A 19091-nucleotide genomic window follows, 5' to 3' on the forward strand; every position below is an offset into this window, starting at 1 on the left:
CGATAAGCTCCTCGGATAACATGGAAGCGCCACAACACTAGCTGAAAAGGAGCCATCGCTGAAGGGGGCGCCCGCGGCAGATTGAATGCAAGGAAGTAGATCCAACACAGCATTGCAGATGACGGGAACCGCAAGGTAGCAAGCATGCTAGCTGGAAATGTGGCAGTTTGGTCCGGTGCACGAGGATTTGTGGCACCGGCGAGCGCAGAACATACCTGGCCAGGATTCTTCCTTTGGCCAAGGTACGGCGAGGGAACCTGGTTCAAGTAAGTCATTTTAAACTAAAAAGAAAAACGTTTCTGTACTGAGATGCGGCAGCTTCAAGACGTCAGTCAAAATGTGCCAGCGTACTCTATTACCAGTTCAATGGATAGTTTTGAAATGGTCAAATTGGATTTTTTTAGTTGTTGGACTATTATTTTGGAATAGTGCAAGGTGTAATGATTCCATTGTGATTCGCTAATCATTCGTTACTGTTTGTATGAATAGCACTAATTAACTATATACAGTGGGGCAAAAATGGATTTAGTCAGCCACCAATTGTGCAAGTTCTTCCACTTAAAAAGATGAGAGAGGCCTGTAATTTTCCTCAGAGGTATACCTCACCTGAGAGAGACAAAATGAGAAGAAGAAACAAATCCAGAAAGTCACGTTGTATGATTTTTAAATAATTTATTAGCAAATGATGGTGCAAAATAAGTATTTGGTCAATAACAAAAGTTCATCTCAATACTTTGTTATATACCCTTTGTTGGCAATGGCAGAGCTCAAATGTTTCCTGTAATTCTTCACAAGGTTTTCACACATTGTTGCTGGTATTTTGGCCCATTCCTCCATGCAGCTCTCAAGAGCAGTGATATTTTGGGGCTGCCGCTGTGCAACACAGCGTGTTAACTCCCTCCAAAGATTTTCTGAAGGGTTGCGATCTGGAGACTAGCTAGGCCACTCCAGGACCTTGAAATGCTTCTTACGAAGCCACTCCTTCGTTGCCCGGGCGGTGTGTTTGGGATCGTCATGCCGAAAGACCCAGCCACGTTTCATCTTCAATGCCCTTGCTGATGGAAGGAGGTTTTCACTCACAATCTCACGATACATTGCCCCATTCATTCTTTCCTTTCCACGGATCAGTCGTCCTGGTCCCTTTGCAGAAAAACAGCCCCTAAGCATGATGTTTCCACCCCCATGCATCACAGTAGGTATGGTGTTCTTTGGATGCCTCCAAACACGACAAGTTGAGTTTTTACCAAAAAGTTCTATTTTTGGTTTCTTCTGACCATATGACATTCTCCCAATCCTCTTCTGGATCATCCAAATGATCTCCAGCAAACTTCAGACGGGCCTGGACATGTACTGGCTTAAGCAGGGGGACACATCTGGCACTGCAGGATTTGAGTCCCTGGCACTGTAGTGTGTTACTGATGGTAGCCTTTGTTACTTTGGTCCCAGCTCTCTGCAGGTCATTCACTAGGTTGCCCAACCCCCCTCCCGTGTACTTCTGGGATTTTTGCTCACCATCATTTTAACCCCACAGGGTGAGATCTTGTGTGGAGCCACAAATCGCGGATTATCATTATCTTGTATGTCTTCCATTTTCTAATAATTGCTCCAACAGTTGATTTCTTCACACCAAGCTGCTTACCTATTGCACACCCAGCCTAGTGCAGGTCTACAATTTTGTTTCTGGTGTCCCCTTTGGTCTTGCCCATAGTTGAGTTTGGAGTGAGACTGTTTGAGGTGGACAGGTGTCTTTTATACTGCTAACGACTTCAAACAGGTGCCATTAATACAGGTAACGTGTGGAGAACAGAGGAGCCTCTTAAAGAAGAAGTTACAGGTCTGTGAGAGCCAGCAAGCTTGCTTGTTTGTCGGTGACCAAATACCTATTTTCCACCATAATTTGCTGATAAATTCTATACAAATGTGGTTTTAACAGTTATGGGTCTTTGCAAGATGTGAGCAATACAAGGCATGTGTTGGAATGGGAGGTGTCTTGCTGCAGCTATCATCGTTCGAGCACTGTCTGTTCCATTTGTGGTGACTTTTTGTAGGATTCCCCATTCGCCTGCCACAGAGAGGAATTGCTGTGCACAACCTTAACCCTGGTGATCGTCTTCTGCATAGCTAGGGCAAAAGATAGTAGATGCCATGTCCCATCTGTGACATCAGCAACGTGCGCAGTGACGCTGACGTAATTCGAGAGGTCCAGTGATCCCCAGTCAGGGTCACATATTGAGCTTTTTGCAATGCATCCAATTTAGCTTGCTTTTCTGTGTCATTTAGTTGTTGAATTTTGCCGGAAATCCTCTTTCGGCATGGCAGTTGAAAACTTGGATCGCATGTTGCTATCTGTAGCACATTTTTCAATCATTTGTCTTCTACTACTACTACTACTAGTGGTCTGCAGTCCAGAGCAATCCACTTTCCGAGTGAATTTGTGATTTTCACCGACGTGGACTTACTAGATGTCATCCTGAATCCGATCACCTGCTCGAGTTTGGTTTGCCGACAACGCTGAAAACTCGTGCCGTGACTGCTAGCGCTAACAGCTCTGCCTTTCTCTGTGCTTGCGCCGACATGCTTTGCATTTAGATTGTACAGGAGCGTTGAAGCGCTCTGATGGTACGTAAACTCCTTTTTGTGTAGTCTGCACAAAGCCACACTTTGTTTGCGGCTTTCATCGGGTAATTATTATTATTTTTTACTTTAAATTTGCCTCCTAACAACCTTCATCCAATTCCTTCATTCTGTTAGACATGAGCCACATAGGGATATGGCATGTAATCAGTGTACCAGAAAATCGTGCACTGACAGATAAAGGTTCTGCGTGATGAAGGAACCTGAATTTTATAATCACCTATTACTCTCGAGGTTCAATGCGTGTTCGTTTTCGTGAGAGAACTACAATTATAACGACGTGTTAAAAGTCAACCAATTTATTCCTGACAGAGGAATCGATACATTTTACAGAGCTCTGGGTCAGTAGCTAAGCTTATCCTAACCTCAGCAGAGACAGCGCAGACTGAACAAAGCTATCTGTTCCTGCCCCAATACAATACAATACAATACAATACAATACAATGTTTCAAAGAGGAAGTACGGAATCGCTGTCGTCTGATTGGTCCATGGTCCCATCTGACGTCATCATTGCTCTGCAGAATGATGGCCATTTGCTGCTGGCTCCAGGCGCGGTCTTCTCATGTTTACAGCAACCCTCCGCAGCCATTGTCTTCTCCGACATCTGTTCTTTGTGGCCTCCACATGCACCCTGCTGGGAGCTTTCCTGAAACACATTCCCACACCCTTATCTGATTTCCATTTTATACTTTCTGCAATAAACACCCTTGTTTACCCCCAGACCAGTTCGCAATAAAACCCTTTAATCCCCCTTTTGATCTCTGATTTTCAGAGATCAACATGCTCCAAACATGCAGCCCAGTTAGTTACAATACTCAATAAAGCCCAAACTAAATATCGCAAATATCCCAAAAAAACTTGGGAAGAGGATACAAAGGCGTCGCTCAACAGAGCGAGCGCCCTCATGGTCTCCACTTCCACTTTCAGTGGCAGCTGCAGATATTGGCCATGGGGTTCCTTCCCCCAAAGGCCTTGAGCAATCCTGAGGACAAGACTCCTGAGAAAAGGAATAATACACCCCCCCCCACACACACACACACACCAGTCACGCTCCCAGGTGAAGTCCGCCATATGGTTGATTTCCTGCTGAGAGAGAGGCTTGATCACTGGGGGGGTTATCATACAAACCAATGCACAAGTGCCTGTCCATCCACTGGGTAGCAAGTCCCAGAACAGACCATTACCACACATCCGCCACAAATCAGACTTCATCCTACTCAATCGGGCCACATCATAATAGTCAATAAAAAGTGTGAATTTACAAAACTGTGGATCCGGGTGGCTAATTGATCGGGAAAGTTTGTTATTGGGGCCTAAAGTTACCGTACTCTTATTTTGGAAGATGCAAGGTAGGGACGGGACCATTTCGACATCATAGAGGGGAGCGCCTTTTACCTTAGTTAGAGGATACACGTGGTCCCAGCGCTGGCACTCACCCTCCAGATTGTCAATAGTCATCAGCTGGTAGGCACAGGTCGACTCAAACTTAGTAGCAGCAGTAAAGTTTTCCTCCTTCCAGCGTCCTTTCCCACAGCGTGTAATTCAACTCTAGGGCCCCTGTAGGCTTCACGGCCCTCTTTTCCACTTGTTCTTCTTGTTTTGAAGGCATTCCGAAATAGATTCCTCTAACTATAATCAGGGAGATCACCAGAGTCATGTTTACGACCTTCTTCGGCCAGACATACAGGATGTACATATTTCCCCCCATGTTAAATGACAAATTTAACACCAAAACACAATATCCACACACAACACCATCCACAATCAAACATGTCGTCTTCCCCGTCGCAGAGGGCCAGCTGACAAGACCTGCAAACAAACCCTTATATAAATTAATCACAACTCTGCAAAAGATACTCCTGCCAAAGGGGTAGACTACATAATTCCTGTATACGTACGCCAGAGAAGGGACAAGTCAGCAATTGTCACCCCACATTAACCTTATTCCCCAATTAATCATTAACCTGTTTCACAAAAGTGTTAATGTCAATCGACCAAGAATCACATAAAAATCAGGGTTAAGTCAGCACTCCAACGACCTGCAATACGACAACACTATCAAGCTGCATCCTCCTGGGCATCCTGTAAAATAATGTTATCTCAACAAACAGTCACCCCCTCTTCATCACGTACACAGTCGCAAAGGTCGGTCACTCAACAGTCTGCGTAGAGCGTATTCACTTGTCAGTCACACTGTCCTTGGTAACTAAAGGACTGTAGTCTCTTGCACGTGATCACATCCGTCATTACTTCTTTTAGCCGGCGTCATTGGAGCTCCGTTTCTGCTTTTAATTAAAACGACACAAACATTAAACACAAAACATAAACAATTAACATGACAAGCGAGACTTCTCAGACAATAACATTGACCTGCACGCAGGAGTGGATGTCCATTCCCATGAACACCACGCAGACAAAACTGAACACAGAACACTTAATTGGTTGAAGCATAACACCTAACCATCCCATTTGGAAGCATTAGCGCTCTTACCCAGTATGCGGAGCCACATCCATAATTTGAGAGTTATAAAACTTGTACAGCCAAGTGAGGCTTCTGTATCGCAATTAAAATCCGACTTCCCTCGTTCCTGTTTGGGCAAACCGTTAACTCATCCCCTGCAAACATGCAGCTTGTATTCGAAGGTTGATAGGTTTGAAACAAATATTACAATCACCACACTCGGTCTTCCTAGGCCTTGGCCTCAGTAAAGCGATTTTTCTGCAAGAGTGACGATTTGAAAATAGCTCGGGCTAATAATAATTCATTTTTATCACTATCTAGGTGTAAAAGGAGTGGCTTGGTTAGATGTCGCTCAACTAACCACCCAGGTACCTTTACAAATCTACAGATGTCCTTCATTGCTTTCGCAAATATGCCGTAACTAACTGTTTGCCTAAGTCCCCCAATTCCCAATATTCCATCTGGCAAAGTATCAAATCATGTCACCCTCACCTACTACAACCCAGGCCTCTATCCATTGCATTAATTAACCGACCCTATTGTAAATCTTTCCCTGGCCTTTGCAATACCACCCCCTTGTATCCCACTTTTTATTACTCCAGAACAAAGTCAAGAGGGTGGACCCCAAAAAGGCCCTAATACCACGCCTCTACCATATGCCCCGCCGATCGTAAAACTCACACACGCACCCAGTCGTAAAGCTGGCCCCCCCAGCTAGGACGCCTGTGTCCTGTCATAAACAATTTGGTGCCAGTTCCCTGCGATTTTAGAGCTCGAGGACACCGAAGGACTTCCCAGATTCGGACTTCCCACTCTGCCTTGATCACATCCGCCGGGCACACGCGTTAATTTATCTTCCAGAATATCGTATGCATACCTATGTATACATACAATACGTATACCTTATTTATTTATTTAATAAATATAATGGGTACCCTTTAAAGCACTTTATAAATATTTACATATATATTCATAATAATTTTATTCATCAAAGGTTTACTTTATATTGTGTACACAATTTATAAAATGTATCACACAGAATATTTATATATGTATCACAGACACGTAGTGGTTTTACGTGACACGTAAAACCACTTGTCCGATCTGATTAGTCGTGGAAACTCATGTGTCGGGATATAATGGTTAACCAGCGCTTTGACGACAGACGGCGCATCTTCTTTTGGACATCCAGAAAAAGTGTCGACAATCATTAAGTACCTTATTCCTTGGACTGGGACCACCATTGTCGCTTTTCAGTCCATTACCACCACATCATTTGGGCATCGGCAGTTCCCTCTTCGTTGTAGGGTCAACACTGAAATCTTGACATATATCACAAAAACACAAAAATCATTTACCTTACGCAGTAGATCAGGGTGCCACCAAAAGCGCAGCTTGTACACCATTGACACATAACTCTCATATGCCGGGGCTTGTGCTTCCTCAACCACTAACCACGTGAACCTTCCTGTAGTTAAGACCAGTCTCCTAGGGCCAAATTACAGCTTCGTCTTGTCGTCATACTCAGCATCTTTCTTTTGCCCCTCATGTTTGTCTTCCTTTGGCGCCGCACACTACATCAACTGTTACTGCAGGGAGAAAGTCAATTAACTGATCCTGTTTAACAACATAATTTCCTTCCTCATCCATTTGATAGCCGACTACTTTTTTTGTTTGTTTGTTTTAGCCGCGGCATCAGCCGCAGCATTAATAAATAGTAAAACTCTGACCTTCAGATAACTCCACTGCCCTGTACATGGCCAGCAGTTCTGCAGCTTGAGCGGAGGGTTTCATAAAATCATTCATGGACCAAAGCGTTTGGAATTCAGAATTTGGGTCTCCGCGATGTCTTCAGCGGCCTCTTGTTTACAGGGATTCTACGGCACGTTAACAAAAGCAGTCGGGTCTACCTCAAATGTTACCGAAGTCACGGCTGTTTATAGTCCTTCATCGGCAGGCCCCTCGGACTACAGTGAGTCCAGCAGCGAATTCAACAACTGTGCGGCCTCCTCATGGTCCGAGAGCTCTCTGCCATGGAAAGTCACATGCTCCAACATTCCCGGTCTACCGTGGCAACCTGAATACAAAAACATTCAATAATAAGTGAGTACAACAAATTGAGTATTGACCTTGTTGCCAATCATTTGCCAAATGACATTTCCTTACCTTGGGTCCCAGTTCTCAGGCTTCATGACCTAGTGCAAGTGAAATGTGTGGAAAAGATGTCAAACTCATCATGAACCACTCACTCTGGTCTGGCGTCAAGGTGGAGGCAGCTGCCACACCTTGCTTCCCTATGTAAATACATGTACTATTGAGCGTCCAGTTTTCATCCTGTATTGACTCAAAGGCTTCTCTGTAAACCAAATTGTCATTTTTATCATAGTACAGTGTGAGATGGAGGGGATCGATCGGAGGGCTGTAGGAGGCAAGAGAGTCGATTCAGGGTCTCCAACGCAGGAAGGCAGAGGAGACGCCGCCTCCCGCCTTTGTTTCTGGTTTAAGTCGGGCCTAATATATGTTAGCGGTCGCTTCCGGAAGTAAATCTTGCACCATGTTCCATCAGGCGGACAATTTTTTACTCTTAGTTCATCACGGTCCCATCTGGGAACCGTATCGTCAGTTGGTCCGGGCTGCAAAGGATGGTAGCCCTGGTTTTAATAAGCAGATCTCTGCCCATCAGATTCACTGGTACCCTCCCCCCCCCCACACACACCCCACCCCCCTTCACCATTTTAATGGTGTCATAATCGGCAGACTCATGGGCACTCCTGCATAGCTGTTGTCGCTGTGGAGCCTGCTGTGGATGCTATTGCCACCTCTGCCACGTGGAGTTCTGTAGCCTCCTCTTTGAGGTGGGGCCTCCAGTGTCCATACTGACCACAGTTGAAGCATGCTTGGTCCGGTGGAGGTCAGCGAGCGCTTGCCCTGCCCCCGATGGTGTATCCCATGTCACGACTCCCGCCTCGTCCCCTCGTTGACCCCTGCGCCATCCACATCTGCTTTTCTGCTTCAATTTTTTTTTTTTTTTTTTTTTTGGCCAATGGCCACTTTACGGGCCTGGGCCAATGGTGAGACACATGACGATTAAAGTAGCTATCTCCCCCTTTCATGAGGTCAGTGTCTTTAATAAGTTCAGCCCTAACTTCAGCTGGCAATGTGTCAAGCAAAGCAATAAATAACATTTGCCTCCCTTAAACGGGAAGGGTTTGACCCTGTCTTATCTGTCCAAATTCTTATGCAATTTTCGAAGTGAGAACTGGGATCCATGAGAGATTTGAAGTCCGGGTGTTTCGTCAACGTCGGCTAGGAGGGCGGGAACGTGTGACCACAAACATACGTCAGCACACGCCAGGCTCATGCTGTCTGTCAACGTTTTTCAGCGCCTGGATCCACATTTCACCGCCAGCAGCCAGTCCGGGCAGCCGTTTCTGTAAAAACTCAAAATCTTTTAAAGACAATTTTTGGTATATTAAACCACCTTTTTTAATGCGGGCTCGTGCGGAATTGATGGGAGTTTTATTTACCCTCTACAATTGGTCTGTCATTTGAGCAGCTTCCTCAACCGGCAAAGCCGGATAAAGGGAAGTTACTGGGGGGCCGCTTTTGGGAAGGTCTGGAATTGGTTAGTCTGTGATTTAGTGGGGGAATTTGTCACTTTTTTTTTCGCCGTACAGCTGCCATGCCATCTCCTCAATTTTACATTCTCTTCTATTTTTATTTTCTCTTCAAATCTCTTTTCTCCATCCACCCTGCAGCGTCCAACTTTTCCTTTTTCCACTTTGCCCACACACTTCTAAATCCTGCTTGTTTCTTTCAATGCCAGCAAACAACTGATCTTCTATTTCAATCCACAAATCCTCCAATGACTTCTGGCAATCACTCCGATACATATCGCATTCATTTCCTCTACACTCGACTGTCCAATACACACCCCAGCGTTTTGGTGACACACTCATCTTATTCTAAATCGGTTTTTGAGGGTCCCAAAATCCCCAACGTCTACCAAAACGTTACAATATGAAACCGCGTCTTGATTTCAAATCAGTCTAAGCAGGTACCTTGTTACCCTACTTTCTCCCAGGATATCTATTATCCTGCTCGGTCAGGAACCTCGTTACCCTGACCAGTCAGGTCCTCTGTTACCCTGACTTTCGATAAATACAACAATAACAGCACAACGTTCTAGTAACAATTGACAGTGAAACAACTACCACAAGTCTCACAAATTTCACAATTTCCAATGTGCAGAATTCGTGATTTAATCAAACCGGTTTCCGCTCACCTTTTTCTGTCGGTGCGCCGGGGAGATTGCAGTCCAATTGAATCCCTGTCCACTCCTCTATCTCTTTAGCTAATGCCCTTGCAGGATCACGTCGGGGTCACCATTTGAAGGAACCTGAATTTTATAATCACCTATTACTCTCGATGTTCCATGCATGTTCGTTTTACAAAGTACAAATATAACGATGTGTTAAAAGTCAACCAATTTATTCCTGACAGAGGAGTCTACACATTTTACAAAGCTCTGGGTCAGCAGCCACGCTTATCCTAGACTCAGTAGAGACAGCGCAGACTGAACAAAGCTATCTGTTCCTGTTCCCGACTTATACTTATATGTTTAAAAGAGGAAGTATGGAATCGCTGTCGTCTGATTGGTCCGTGGTCCCATCTGACGTCATCATTGCTCTGCAGAATGCTGGCCCTTTGCCGCTGGCTCCAGGCGCGGTCTTCTCATGTTTACAGCAACCCCCCGCAGCCATTGTCTTCTCCGATATCTGTTCTTTGTGGCCTCCAAATGCACCCTGCAGGGAGCTTTCCTGAAACACACTCCCACACCCTTATCTGATTTCCATTTGATACTTTCCGCAATAAACACCCTTGTTTACCCCCAGACCAGTTCACAATAAAATCCTTTAGTGTGTTTGAAAAGCAAACGGCGACTAAAATGCATCGATATTTTCACATACTAATTTTTGGGGTAAAAAACACACACTAATTTTTTTGTATGCGTGTCACGACACCCAAAGGCGACGGAACGCGGGTTCATTAACCACACTCTTTACCGGACTTGACTGGGATTTAATATTTTAAGAAGTTTACATGAACACCACGAGTGACTGTATTTCTGCAAACTTGAATGTCTTGGATGTCGAATCTGTTGTCAACTGAACCAGATGAAATGTTTAACTCCACACTACACAAATGCCACATTGCAAATATTAGTGTTCTCAACAATCACGCATTCATGTAATTCGAGCAACCCGTCCATTGTCCCAGCTTGACTGGCCAAGTGTCACACCAACGCAGCAGGGAGGAGACTCCTTTGTTGGTGAGGGTCTGTGGGCTGGCTGGTGGTGGAAGCTAATTAATTTAGCGTTTTGGTGCAAACTAGGTATCTTTTGTCTCTGCTTTGATCCTACGGGTGCTTGTAATTCACTTAGCGTCGGCGTGCAAAAGCAAATGTCTGTGTCTTGCTTTTGATGATCCGGGCTTGTGATTCACTTAGCATCTGTATGCAAAGTTGAATCTCGCCACTCTGTGGTCGTCTATCTCGGCGGGGAGAGCAACCGGTCGCTGGAGACTGGGGTGCTGGGTGTCATCTTTTCATGGCGTGTCCGCTACATGTGTGTATACAGTATGTGTGTGTGTGTGTGTGTGTGTGTGTGTGTGTGTGTGTGTGTGTGTGTGTGTGTATATATATATATATATATATATATATATATATATATATATATATGTATATATATATATATATATATATATATATATATATATATGTATATGTATATATATATATATATATATGTATATATATATATATATATATATATGTATATATATATATATATATATATATATATGTATATATATATGTATATATATATATATATATATATATATATATGTATGTGTGTATATATATATGTTTGTATGTATATATATATATATATATATATGTATGTATGTATGTATGTATGTATGTATATATATATATATATATATGTATGTATGTATGTATGTATGTATGTATGTATGTATGTATGTATATATATATATATATATATATATATATATATATATATATATGTATGTATGTATGTATATATACATATATGTATGTATGTATGTATGTATATATATATATATATGTATATGTGTATATATATATATATATATATACGTGTGTGTATATACATACATATACATATATACATATATATATATATATATATATATATATATATATGTATGTATATATATATATATATATATATGTATATACAATTCTGTTTTTTTTCTGTCAATATGGGGTGCTGTGTGTACATTAATGAGGGTGCAAATGAACTTAAATGATTTTAGCAAATATAACAAAGAGTGAAAAATTGAATATTATATATATATTTTTTAGATATTGTTGTCATAAAAAGGGGAAGCGAGAATGATACGCGAGTGAGAATATGTCCAACATGAAAGGCATTGTCAGAAAACACTAGAAAGGGATAGATGTAAAAATAGCTCTGCCACAAAAGAAAAAAAAATGCATGAGGTTAGACCTTCATTTGCCAAAGTTGCTTGGCCGGACTTTTGTTATCCAGAAAGAGTAGCTTGGTTTAGCCTTAGCCTTGTTCCACACACACACACACACACACACACACACACACACACACACACACACACAGAGAGAGAGAGAGAGCGAGTGGGGGGTGGGGCATCCACACAAAGAGAGAGATAGAGCGCGAGGGGGTCGATGGGCGGTTGAGAGAGAGAGAGAGAGAGTGAGTGTATTATTGACAGGTTTATTTGAGCCTTAAACAGTGTATATTTGATAAGCTTTAGAGAGAAAAACTTGCAATAGGCTTGATTTGGGTTTGCAAGGGTTTGATTAGCCAGAGCTGTTATTTGTATTGTAGTAGTTCACAACCAAAATACGCAGTACTGTACAATTGCCCTGTGATTGACTGGTGATCCGTCCAGGATGCACTGCCTTCTGCCCAAAGTCACGTGCGGTAACATACCCTTTAACCCTGAGCCGAATAAGCAGTCTAGAAATTGATGGGTAGAAGATTCGCTTGAGAGACCCAGTAAGAACTTACTGGGTAAGGTGAGGAGGGTATTTTAAGAACAAGAGTTGATTAAATTTAACCTAAATTGCTCAATGTTTCAATGAGTCCATCATCTGAGACAGCAGTCATAGGTGGTAAATGACAGCGATTAGATAGCCATAACCACATCATGGATTTTCGATTCTTCTGTGATGTTATGAAGGGGTACATATCAGAGTTAATGCTAGGCCTTTTATTTTTAAGGCCAAAGTGGCACTTGCTATAATTATGTACTATTCAAGTAAAGCATTGTCATGTACTACTAGTTGGTGAAAAAAACAAGTCCATAAAAAATTAGACAGTAACGCAGCAACAGAGCTCAGTCACAAAGCACAAAACGTTTTACAAAGTGCTCGGCAACACAATACATTTCGCTCCAGCCACCTATCGTCAAAACATGACTGACGTGTTTAAAATGGCCGTTAAGGCATCAACTGTGGCCTTGGTCCACCCCCTCCTGGTGACCCAAGTGCTGAAACTGACCCGGGACAGCGTGAAAAGATCTCTCGACAGGATCAACACACAGAAAGCCCCGGGCCCAAGATAACATACCTGGTCGTGTTCTGAGGGACTGTGCAGCTGAACTCCCAGATGTCTTCACAGACATCTTTAACACCTCGTTGAGTCAGGGTGTTGTCCCCACGTACTTCAAAGCCACCACCATCATCCCGGTCCCAAAGAAGTTGTCTCCCTCCTGCCTCAATGACTACCGTGACTACTGCTCACTCCCAACCTGATGAAGTGCTTTGAGCGGCTAGTCATGCACTACATCAAGTCCTCCCTCCCCACCTCCTTGGACCGCTTCCAGTTTCCACTTTGCATATCGGTCCAACCGGTCCACCGCCCTCCACTCTGCCCTCACACACCTGGACTCATATGTCAGACTGCTGTTCATAGACTTCAGCTCAGCATTCAATCTCATCATCCCTCATCTACTGATTGACAAATTGGATCAACTGGGGCTCAACACTTCGATGTGCAACTGGCTGCCTGACTTTCTGACAGGGAGACCACAGGCAGTACAGGTGGGCAGCAACACATCCAGCTCCATTACTCTGAACATAGGGGCCCCTCGAGGTTGTGTGTTGAGTCCCCTCCTCTTCACGCTGACCTCTGACTGCACACCGACATACAGCTCCAACCTCTTCGTCAAGTTTGCAAACGACACAACTGTGGCGGGTCTCATCAGCAACGGGGACGAGACAGACTACAGGAGTGAGGTGAGCCGCCTGGCCGGGTGGTGCACGGACAACAATCTCTCCCTAAATGTGGAAAAAAAACAAGGAGATTGTTGTGGACTTCAGGAAAGCGCACTCCCAGCCTGCTCCCTGAACATCAACGGTGCTATGGTGGAGAGAGTGCACAGCACCAAGTTCCTGCGAGTGCATATCACCGAGAACCTCTCCCGGACCAGCAACACCTCATCACTGGCCGACCCGACCGGAAACCAGCACAGATGTGTCAGCGCCCAGCCTGGCGCCCGCCCCACCATACCTGGTGCTAGTCCCCCAGGGGACGCTGCATGAGATATGAGTGTGCCTAATGTGCGGAGTATGTACAGTCTGAGTATTAAAAAATGTGCAGTGTGTGTGAAGTAAGAGGCTAGACTCCTGCGAGTCCGTGCCCGGCTTGACCTTTCGGCAGACCGCAGGGAATAGGGGGGGGGAACCGCCCCACCTCCATCCCACGGTTAATTCCAACCCCCCAAAACAAACCGTAGGTCAGTGGCCAGAGCAGGGCCATAAGGCGGGCCCGTCCGAGGCTGGAGGGGCTGACACCCCACCGTGAGCCCCAAGTCAGCCGGGACCCCACACAGCCCAAGGGAAGAAGGGCGACGACCACGGCGTCCCACCCCGGGGAGAGAGGCATCCCCCAGGAGGACAGCACAGACACGACCGTACCCAAGAGGAGGAGAGGGGAACAGGCCCAGCATCCCCAGAGGCCAACCTCGCAGATCCAGAAGGATAGGGTTAAAGTGCATGCAAGTGACTCTATGGTGTGCACGTGGGTCTAAAATGCCAAGAAATTCTTCTTCTTTTTAATTCAATGGAAAGTTATAAGTTTTCCGACTGCCATGGTGGCACACTCTTTGTAGAGCTAACGCTACTGCTATGGTGATTTGCAGTCAGCTACCATAACAGGTTGTAGCATGCCCAAATGAACTGGAGACTATCGCTTTGTGAAAATGTGGCCCCATCTGTTATTTGAGGGGGGGAAATGAGGCTTCTCTTTGGGAAGGAGGTTTATTGCTCAGCGACTGTTTTTGTCAATGTCTTTCTGTCTCCAAAGTGTTCTGTCAATTGACTGCCTGTTGTCGTACGAGAGCGGCTCCAACTCCCGGAGACAAATTCCTTGGGTGTGTTTTTTTTCGGACATACTTGGCAAAATAAAGATGATTCTGATTCTGATTCTGATTGTTCGTTGAAGTGGATAACAAATTGTGACACGACCTCAATAGCGTGCAGGCCACTCGTTGAAGAAATACTGTTTTGAAGACTAATTGCCATTTCAATTCCTGCAAAGCTCGAGCATGTTCATATTTTGATGCGCTCATACCACTTTATCACACTATGCTCATTCACTTCCCAGAAGCAGACAATGAGACATACAAAGCCTTAAACTATTCATCCTTTTTTTTGTTTCTTTTTTTGGTGGTGGTAACAATGTTGTGAATTATCCCTTAGTTATGCTCCTATATGTCTTGATTGCTTGGGAATGTTAGCAGTTCCATCCATTTTCCATACCGCTTATCCTCATTAGGGTGACAGGGGTGCCGGAACCTATCCCAGCTGACATCGGGCGAGAGACGGGGTACACCCTGAACTGGTCGCCGGCCAATCGCAGAATGTTAGCAGTTGTACCGATTTAATCGTGTTATGAATGGGTTAAAATAGTGCTAGTAAGGGATCTAGACATGAGTTCAGTCCCTTGAGTTTAATGTAGTGTCCGTACCAGCAGTGCTGAACCAACAGTCATAAGGTCTGGTCAACACACTGATATGCTCTGCTACGTCACAGCTAATCCCAGCGGTGCACAGCGTGCTGACTCTGCAGATTGTTTCATGACTGACCTGTTTGTTGTGTCGAACAGAGTCCCAAAAATACAACGCACGCTCCGGGGCCATGCTGTGGACGATCGCGAGATCTCTGTGAGAAAGGCACAAGGAAAGCGTTGTTAAACCAAGACAACAACGTCTGTACTTAGACTGAAAACAAAAGGGCAGCACATTACAGAAAATGTCCCTCGCATTAACAGCATTTTGTCAAGGTTTAAAACTCTTCAATATACCCTAAAAACAATTGTTGTGGTGTTTTTTGTTGTTGTTTGTTTTTTTAATTAAACAAAATGATGGTACATCAAGCACAATGAACAGTAAAACTAAACAAAGTACACAGTACTTGTTGTCGGACCCCTTGAGGTGAAACGGTATGAAAATATCATACCATAATTATCGTGACCAAAATGATCAAGGTTATCTGTATTTTGACATCACTCAAAGGTATGTGAACAAAAGTAAAAAAAATAAAATAATAATACAGATGCGCGCACGAAAAGCATTGCAACATGTTTAATGTTGAATACAAAAAGAAATCAGCAACTCTCGTGTACTTTTAGAAATTGTAAACAGCAACAATCAAAGTGAATTTTCATGCACGCACACCGACAAGCTGTAGTGCCAAGTTTGACGCAGTATAATGCTTTACGGGAATATTATTTCAACATGCACTTTGACAACATTCATGCTGTTACTTAAAGATCCAAGTTGGCTGCTGTATATCGAAGCTATTTTAGGACTTTGTATTGACTTAAGTAAGTACTTGAGAGCGGAATGTATGACTGAAATGAAATAAATGAATTTGTTAAGGTACGGCCATATGGATTCACAAGATTTACACGTCTCTGCCGTCGCCTCTGCCATTGTCTCCAGCTGAACGCTTGCTATGCCCTGCCACTGCATGATCGAAGAATGTATTATACAGTGTCTAGGGCGGACAGGCACATGACATCAAACGATTGATTTCATTGAAATTGTAGAACTGCCTGGGAAAATGCAGCTTCTGCGGATGCTACTGTGTTATTTCATCACAAGTTGGTTCACGACTGAAAAGCTATTTGATGTTGAAAACGGCAACTTTACAACTGGGCCACCGAAAAATGGAGTAACGCTGCTATTTGTGATGCAGCTAATGCCCAAAAGTGCCTAGCCATTGCCAGGTCCCCAAGACCCATGCACATTCCAAAGGCCTGATAAGAGAACAGAGGCACTTCATCCCCCCCAACGTGCTTTGCAGATTCCAGAGCTCCACCAGACACTGGTCAGCGCATAATTGTCCAAAATGCAATATAATCAAGGGGGGGGGGGGGGGGGGGGGTGCTTCTTCTTGATATGACAGTAACTTCAGTGAGGAGAAGCGGTAAAGAAAATGGATAGATGGATGGATGTTTGACTTCAACTTGAAACTGTGATCCTTGTAACCCGGGTGGTGCCCCGTAATCATCCATCCACTTTCTGCGCTGCTAACCTGTTGAGGGTCGCAGGGAGCTCAAGTTGATCCCAGTTGACTTCGGGCGCAAGGTGGACTACCGGTACACCCTGGACTGGTCGCCGGTAGTCGAATCACAGGGCAGGTGTAGAGACAGAACCTTTTACGTTCATGTTCACACAATCACCGAGTGGGAATTGAACCCACACCGCCTTCATGCAAGTCAGGCGAGTGAACTCTTTCAGCATTAATGACTTGCCTTGTGATAATTAAATTAGCAAAATGATTTGTGCTTGTGCCCAAAGTGCCATCACTCAAATATTGCTTTACACAATCTGCTTGAGCAGGCTGCAAAATAAATGAAGGCCAGTTGGTAACAGTACAAATCAAATGAATGGCTAACATTATCTTTAATGAAAGCAAATGTTCTCAAAACAACTTTCTTTCACTTTAGAATCAACTGTTAGAAGCTGATTTCAGAGCAGAGGACACTCACGTTCACGAGGTAGGCGGATGTGCTCGTCTCATTCACATTCACGAGCGCGTTGTGCTTTGCTGACTCACATTCATGTCTGCAGGGCTTCACGTTGGAGACCTTTGCTGGCCCGGTGTTTTCCAATCTACGGGGATCTTTAGGGGTGACAGAACTGGAGTATCAGCGATCTCTCTGCTCTGACAAGTGCTACCTTCAGTTCATCAGCAACTCCAAAAGCAAGGCTGACTTCTTTCTCACGTGAGTCACCAAGAGTCAACTGTAGGCTCTTTTCTTCACTGACCAACTAAATCGTCAAATCATCATAAAACAAATAATGACACCTCACGCGAGTTGTTGGGAAAAAATGCATATGATAATGACTTGTTATCTGTGGGTACTCTGGCTTCCTCTTATATTGGAGAAGCATGCATGCTAATTAAGATTCTACTGTGGATTGTATCCTGAAGACATTTGGGTTTCAGATCAGAAGATGAACATTAGACGATAATGACCATTTTAGCCGATAATTAGCATTTTAAACTGATCGGCTTTAATGTCATCATTTGCCGTTGATCGGCTCCGCAAAAGACATTTACTCCGCGTCGCCATCGTGCACAGTGAATTTGAATCCATATGCTAGTTTATTTTTAGCCTTGTCGCACGTCTTTCGACGTAGTATTGGAAATATCTGATGGCCGATAAAGTTATTTCAAAATGTCGGCGGTTTGGGATCGACAACGCGTAATGCCCGGATCAGACAACACGACAAATTTGGTCTTCTTTCATGATTGCACTATGTCAGACTACTGCAATAGAATCTTGTATTCCCGTACCACCGCATCCCGTTTTTTACGATCATTGGGCTTTATCCTGTCAACTCAAACGCGACGGGATACACTCGTTACCGTGGCGACGACAAGGACAAAATGGGGGAAAACGTGTTGGTGGTTAAGGCTTGCTCGAGGTATGTTCACGTACTTTGAATACGATACGGCGCGCAAGCGGCCAACAATACGTTATGTAGCATAACAAGCTAGTGCTAGCACTAACGGTTGTACGTAAACATGCCGCCGTCCTGTCGAATCGTGCTCTAAAGTTTCGGTGTGTGTGAAGTCATTTAATTACAGTTAGTTGGCACCCATTATTTCTGTCATGTTGTCATGTTGGTTTGACCTGACTGATTGGAATCCACGATCTGACTGGAGCAGTGATGTCCAACCTTTATGGAGCCAAGGAACATATTTTACAATTGAAAAAAACCTCACGGCACACCGACAGACAAAAATGTCACAAAAAGTGGATGCGTTAATTACTGTATTTACTTCCTGCCATCCAACAGAAGACCATTCATTTGTTCTGTCTGTCACTCTGCCTCACTGGCATAAATAGACGAACAAAGACACATTATTTATTGTAAATATAACTTTTGGAGCAATTAAGTACACACGTGTATACAGTAAATGAACAGGTCATTTAAATAGACACATTGCTCCATCTTGTGATCGGTTATCGTTTTTTTCAACTCGCTGATCGGTGACTGGCCCCAAAAATCCTGAGCGTGTAAAGCCTAATGAATATGAGACAAAAGTTCAGAATTCCAGCTTTTATTTTATGGTATTTACATTGAGATGTCACTGACTGTTGTCTTTCGGTGTTTGTTCACTGCTCTCACACTGTTTCTGTCATCAACTGCTATGGATACCCTTGGCCGACCTGTTCGATGTTGCTCAGTCCACCAGTAGTTTCTTTCTTTTTCAAGACATTCCAAATTGTTATATTGGCTTTGGCCAATGTTTGCGCAATAGCTCTGATCAGTTTTCCCCTTTTTCTCAGCTTGAAAATGGTTTGCTTTGTTTGCATAGACAGCGCTCTCGTCTTCGTGTTTGCTAGGAACAGCTAATGCGGTTTTCACTGGTCAAACCCAAAGCCAA

At 44.0% G+C, this 19091-nt stretch overlaps 1 protein-coding gene across 2 annotated transcripts in view; it reads left to right on the forward strand.

Moving 5' to 3' along the window:
* pip5kl1 (phosphatidylinositol-4-phosphate 5-kinase-like 1) overlaps nucleotides 1-19091 on the forward strand; it is a 30460-nt gene that overhangs the window by 3039 nt on the left and 8330 nt on the right. For both annotated transcript variants that reach the window (XM_061698383.1, XM_061698384.1), the window contains exons 2-3: nucleotides 17140-17190; nucleotides 17264-17418. In XM_061698383.1, the coding sequence (XP_061554367.1) occupies nucleotides 17140-17190; nucleotides 17264-17418 (206 nt within the window). The remainder of the gene's footprint in view (nucleotides 1-17139; nucleotides 17191-17263; nucleotides 17419-19091) is intronic.

The sequence above is a fragment of the Phycodurus eques genome, chromosome 15, assembly GCF_024500275.1.
Source record: "Phycodurus eques isolate BA_2022a chromosome 15, UOR_Pequ_1.1, whole genome shotgun sequence".
NCBI classification, from domain to species: domain Eukaryota; kingdom Metazoa; phylum Chordata; class Actinopteri; order Syngnathiformes; family Syngnathidae; genus Phycodurus; species Phycodurus eques.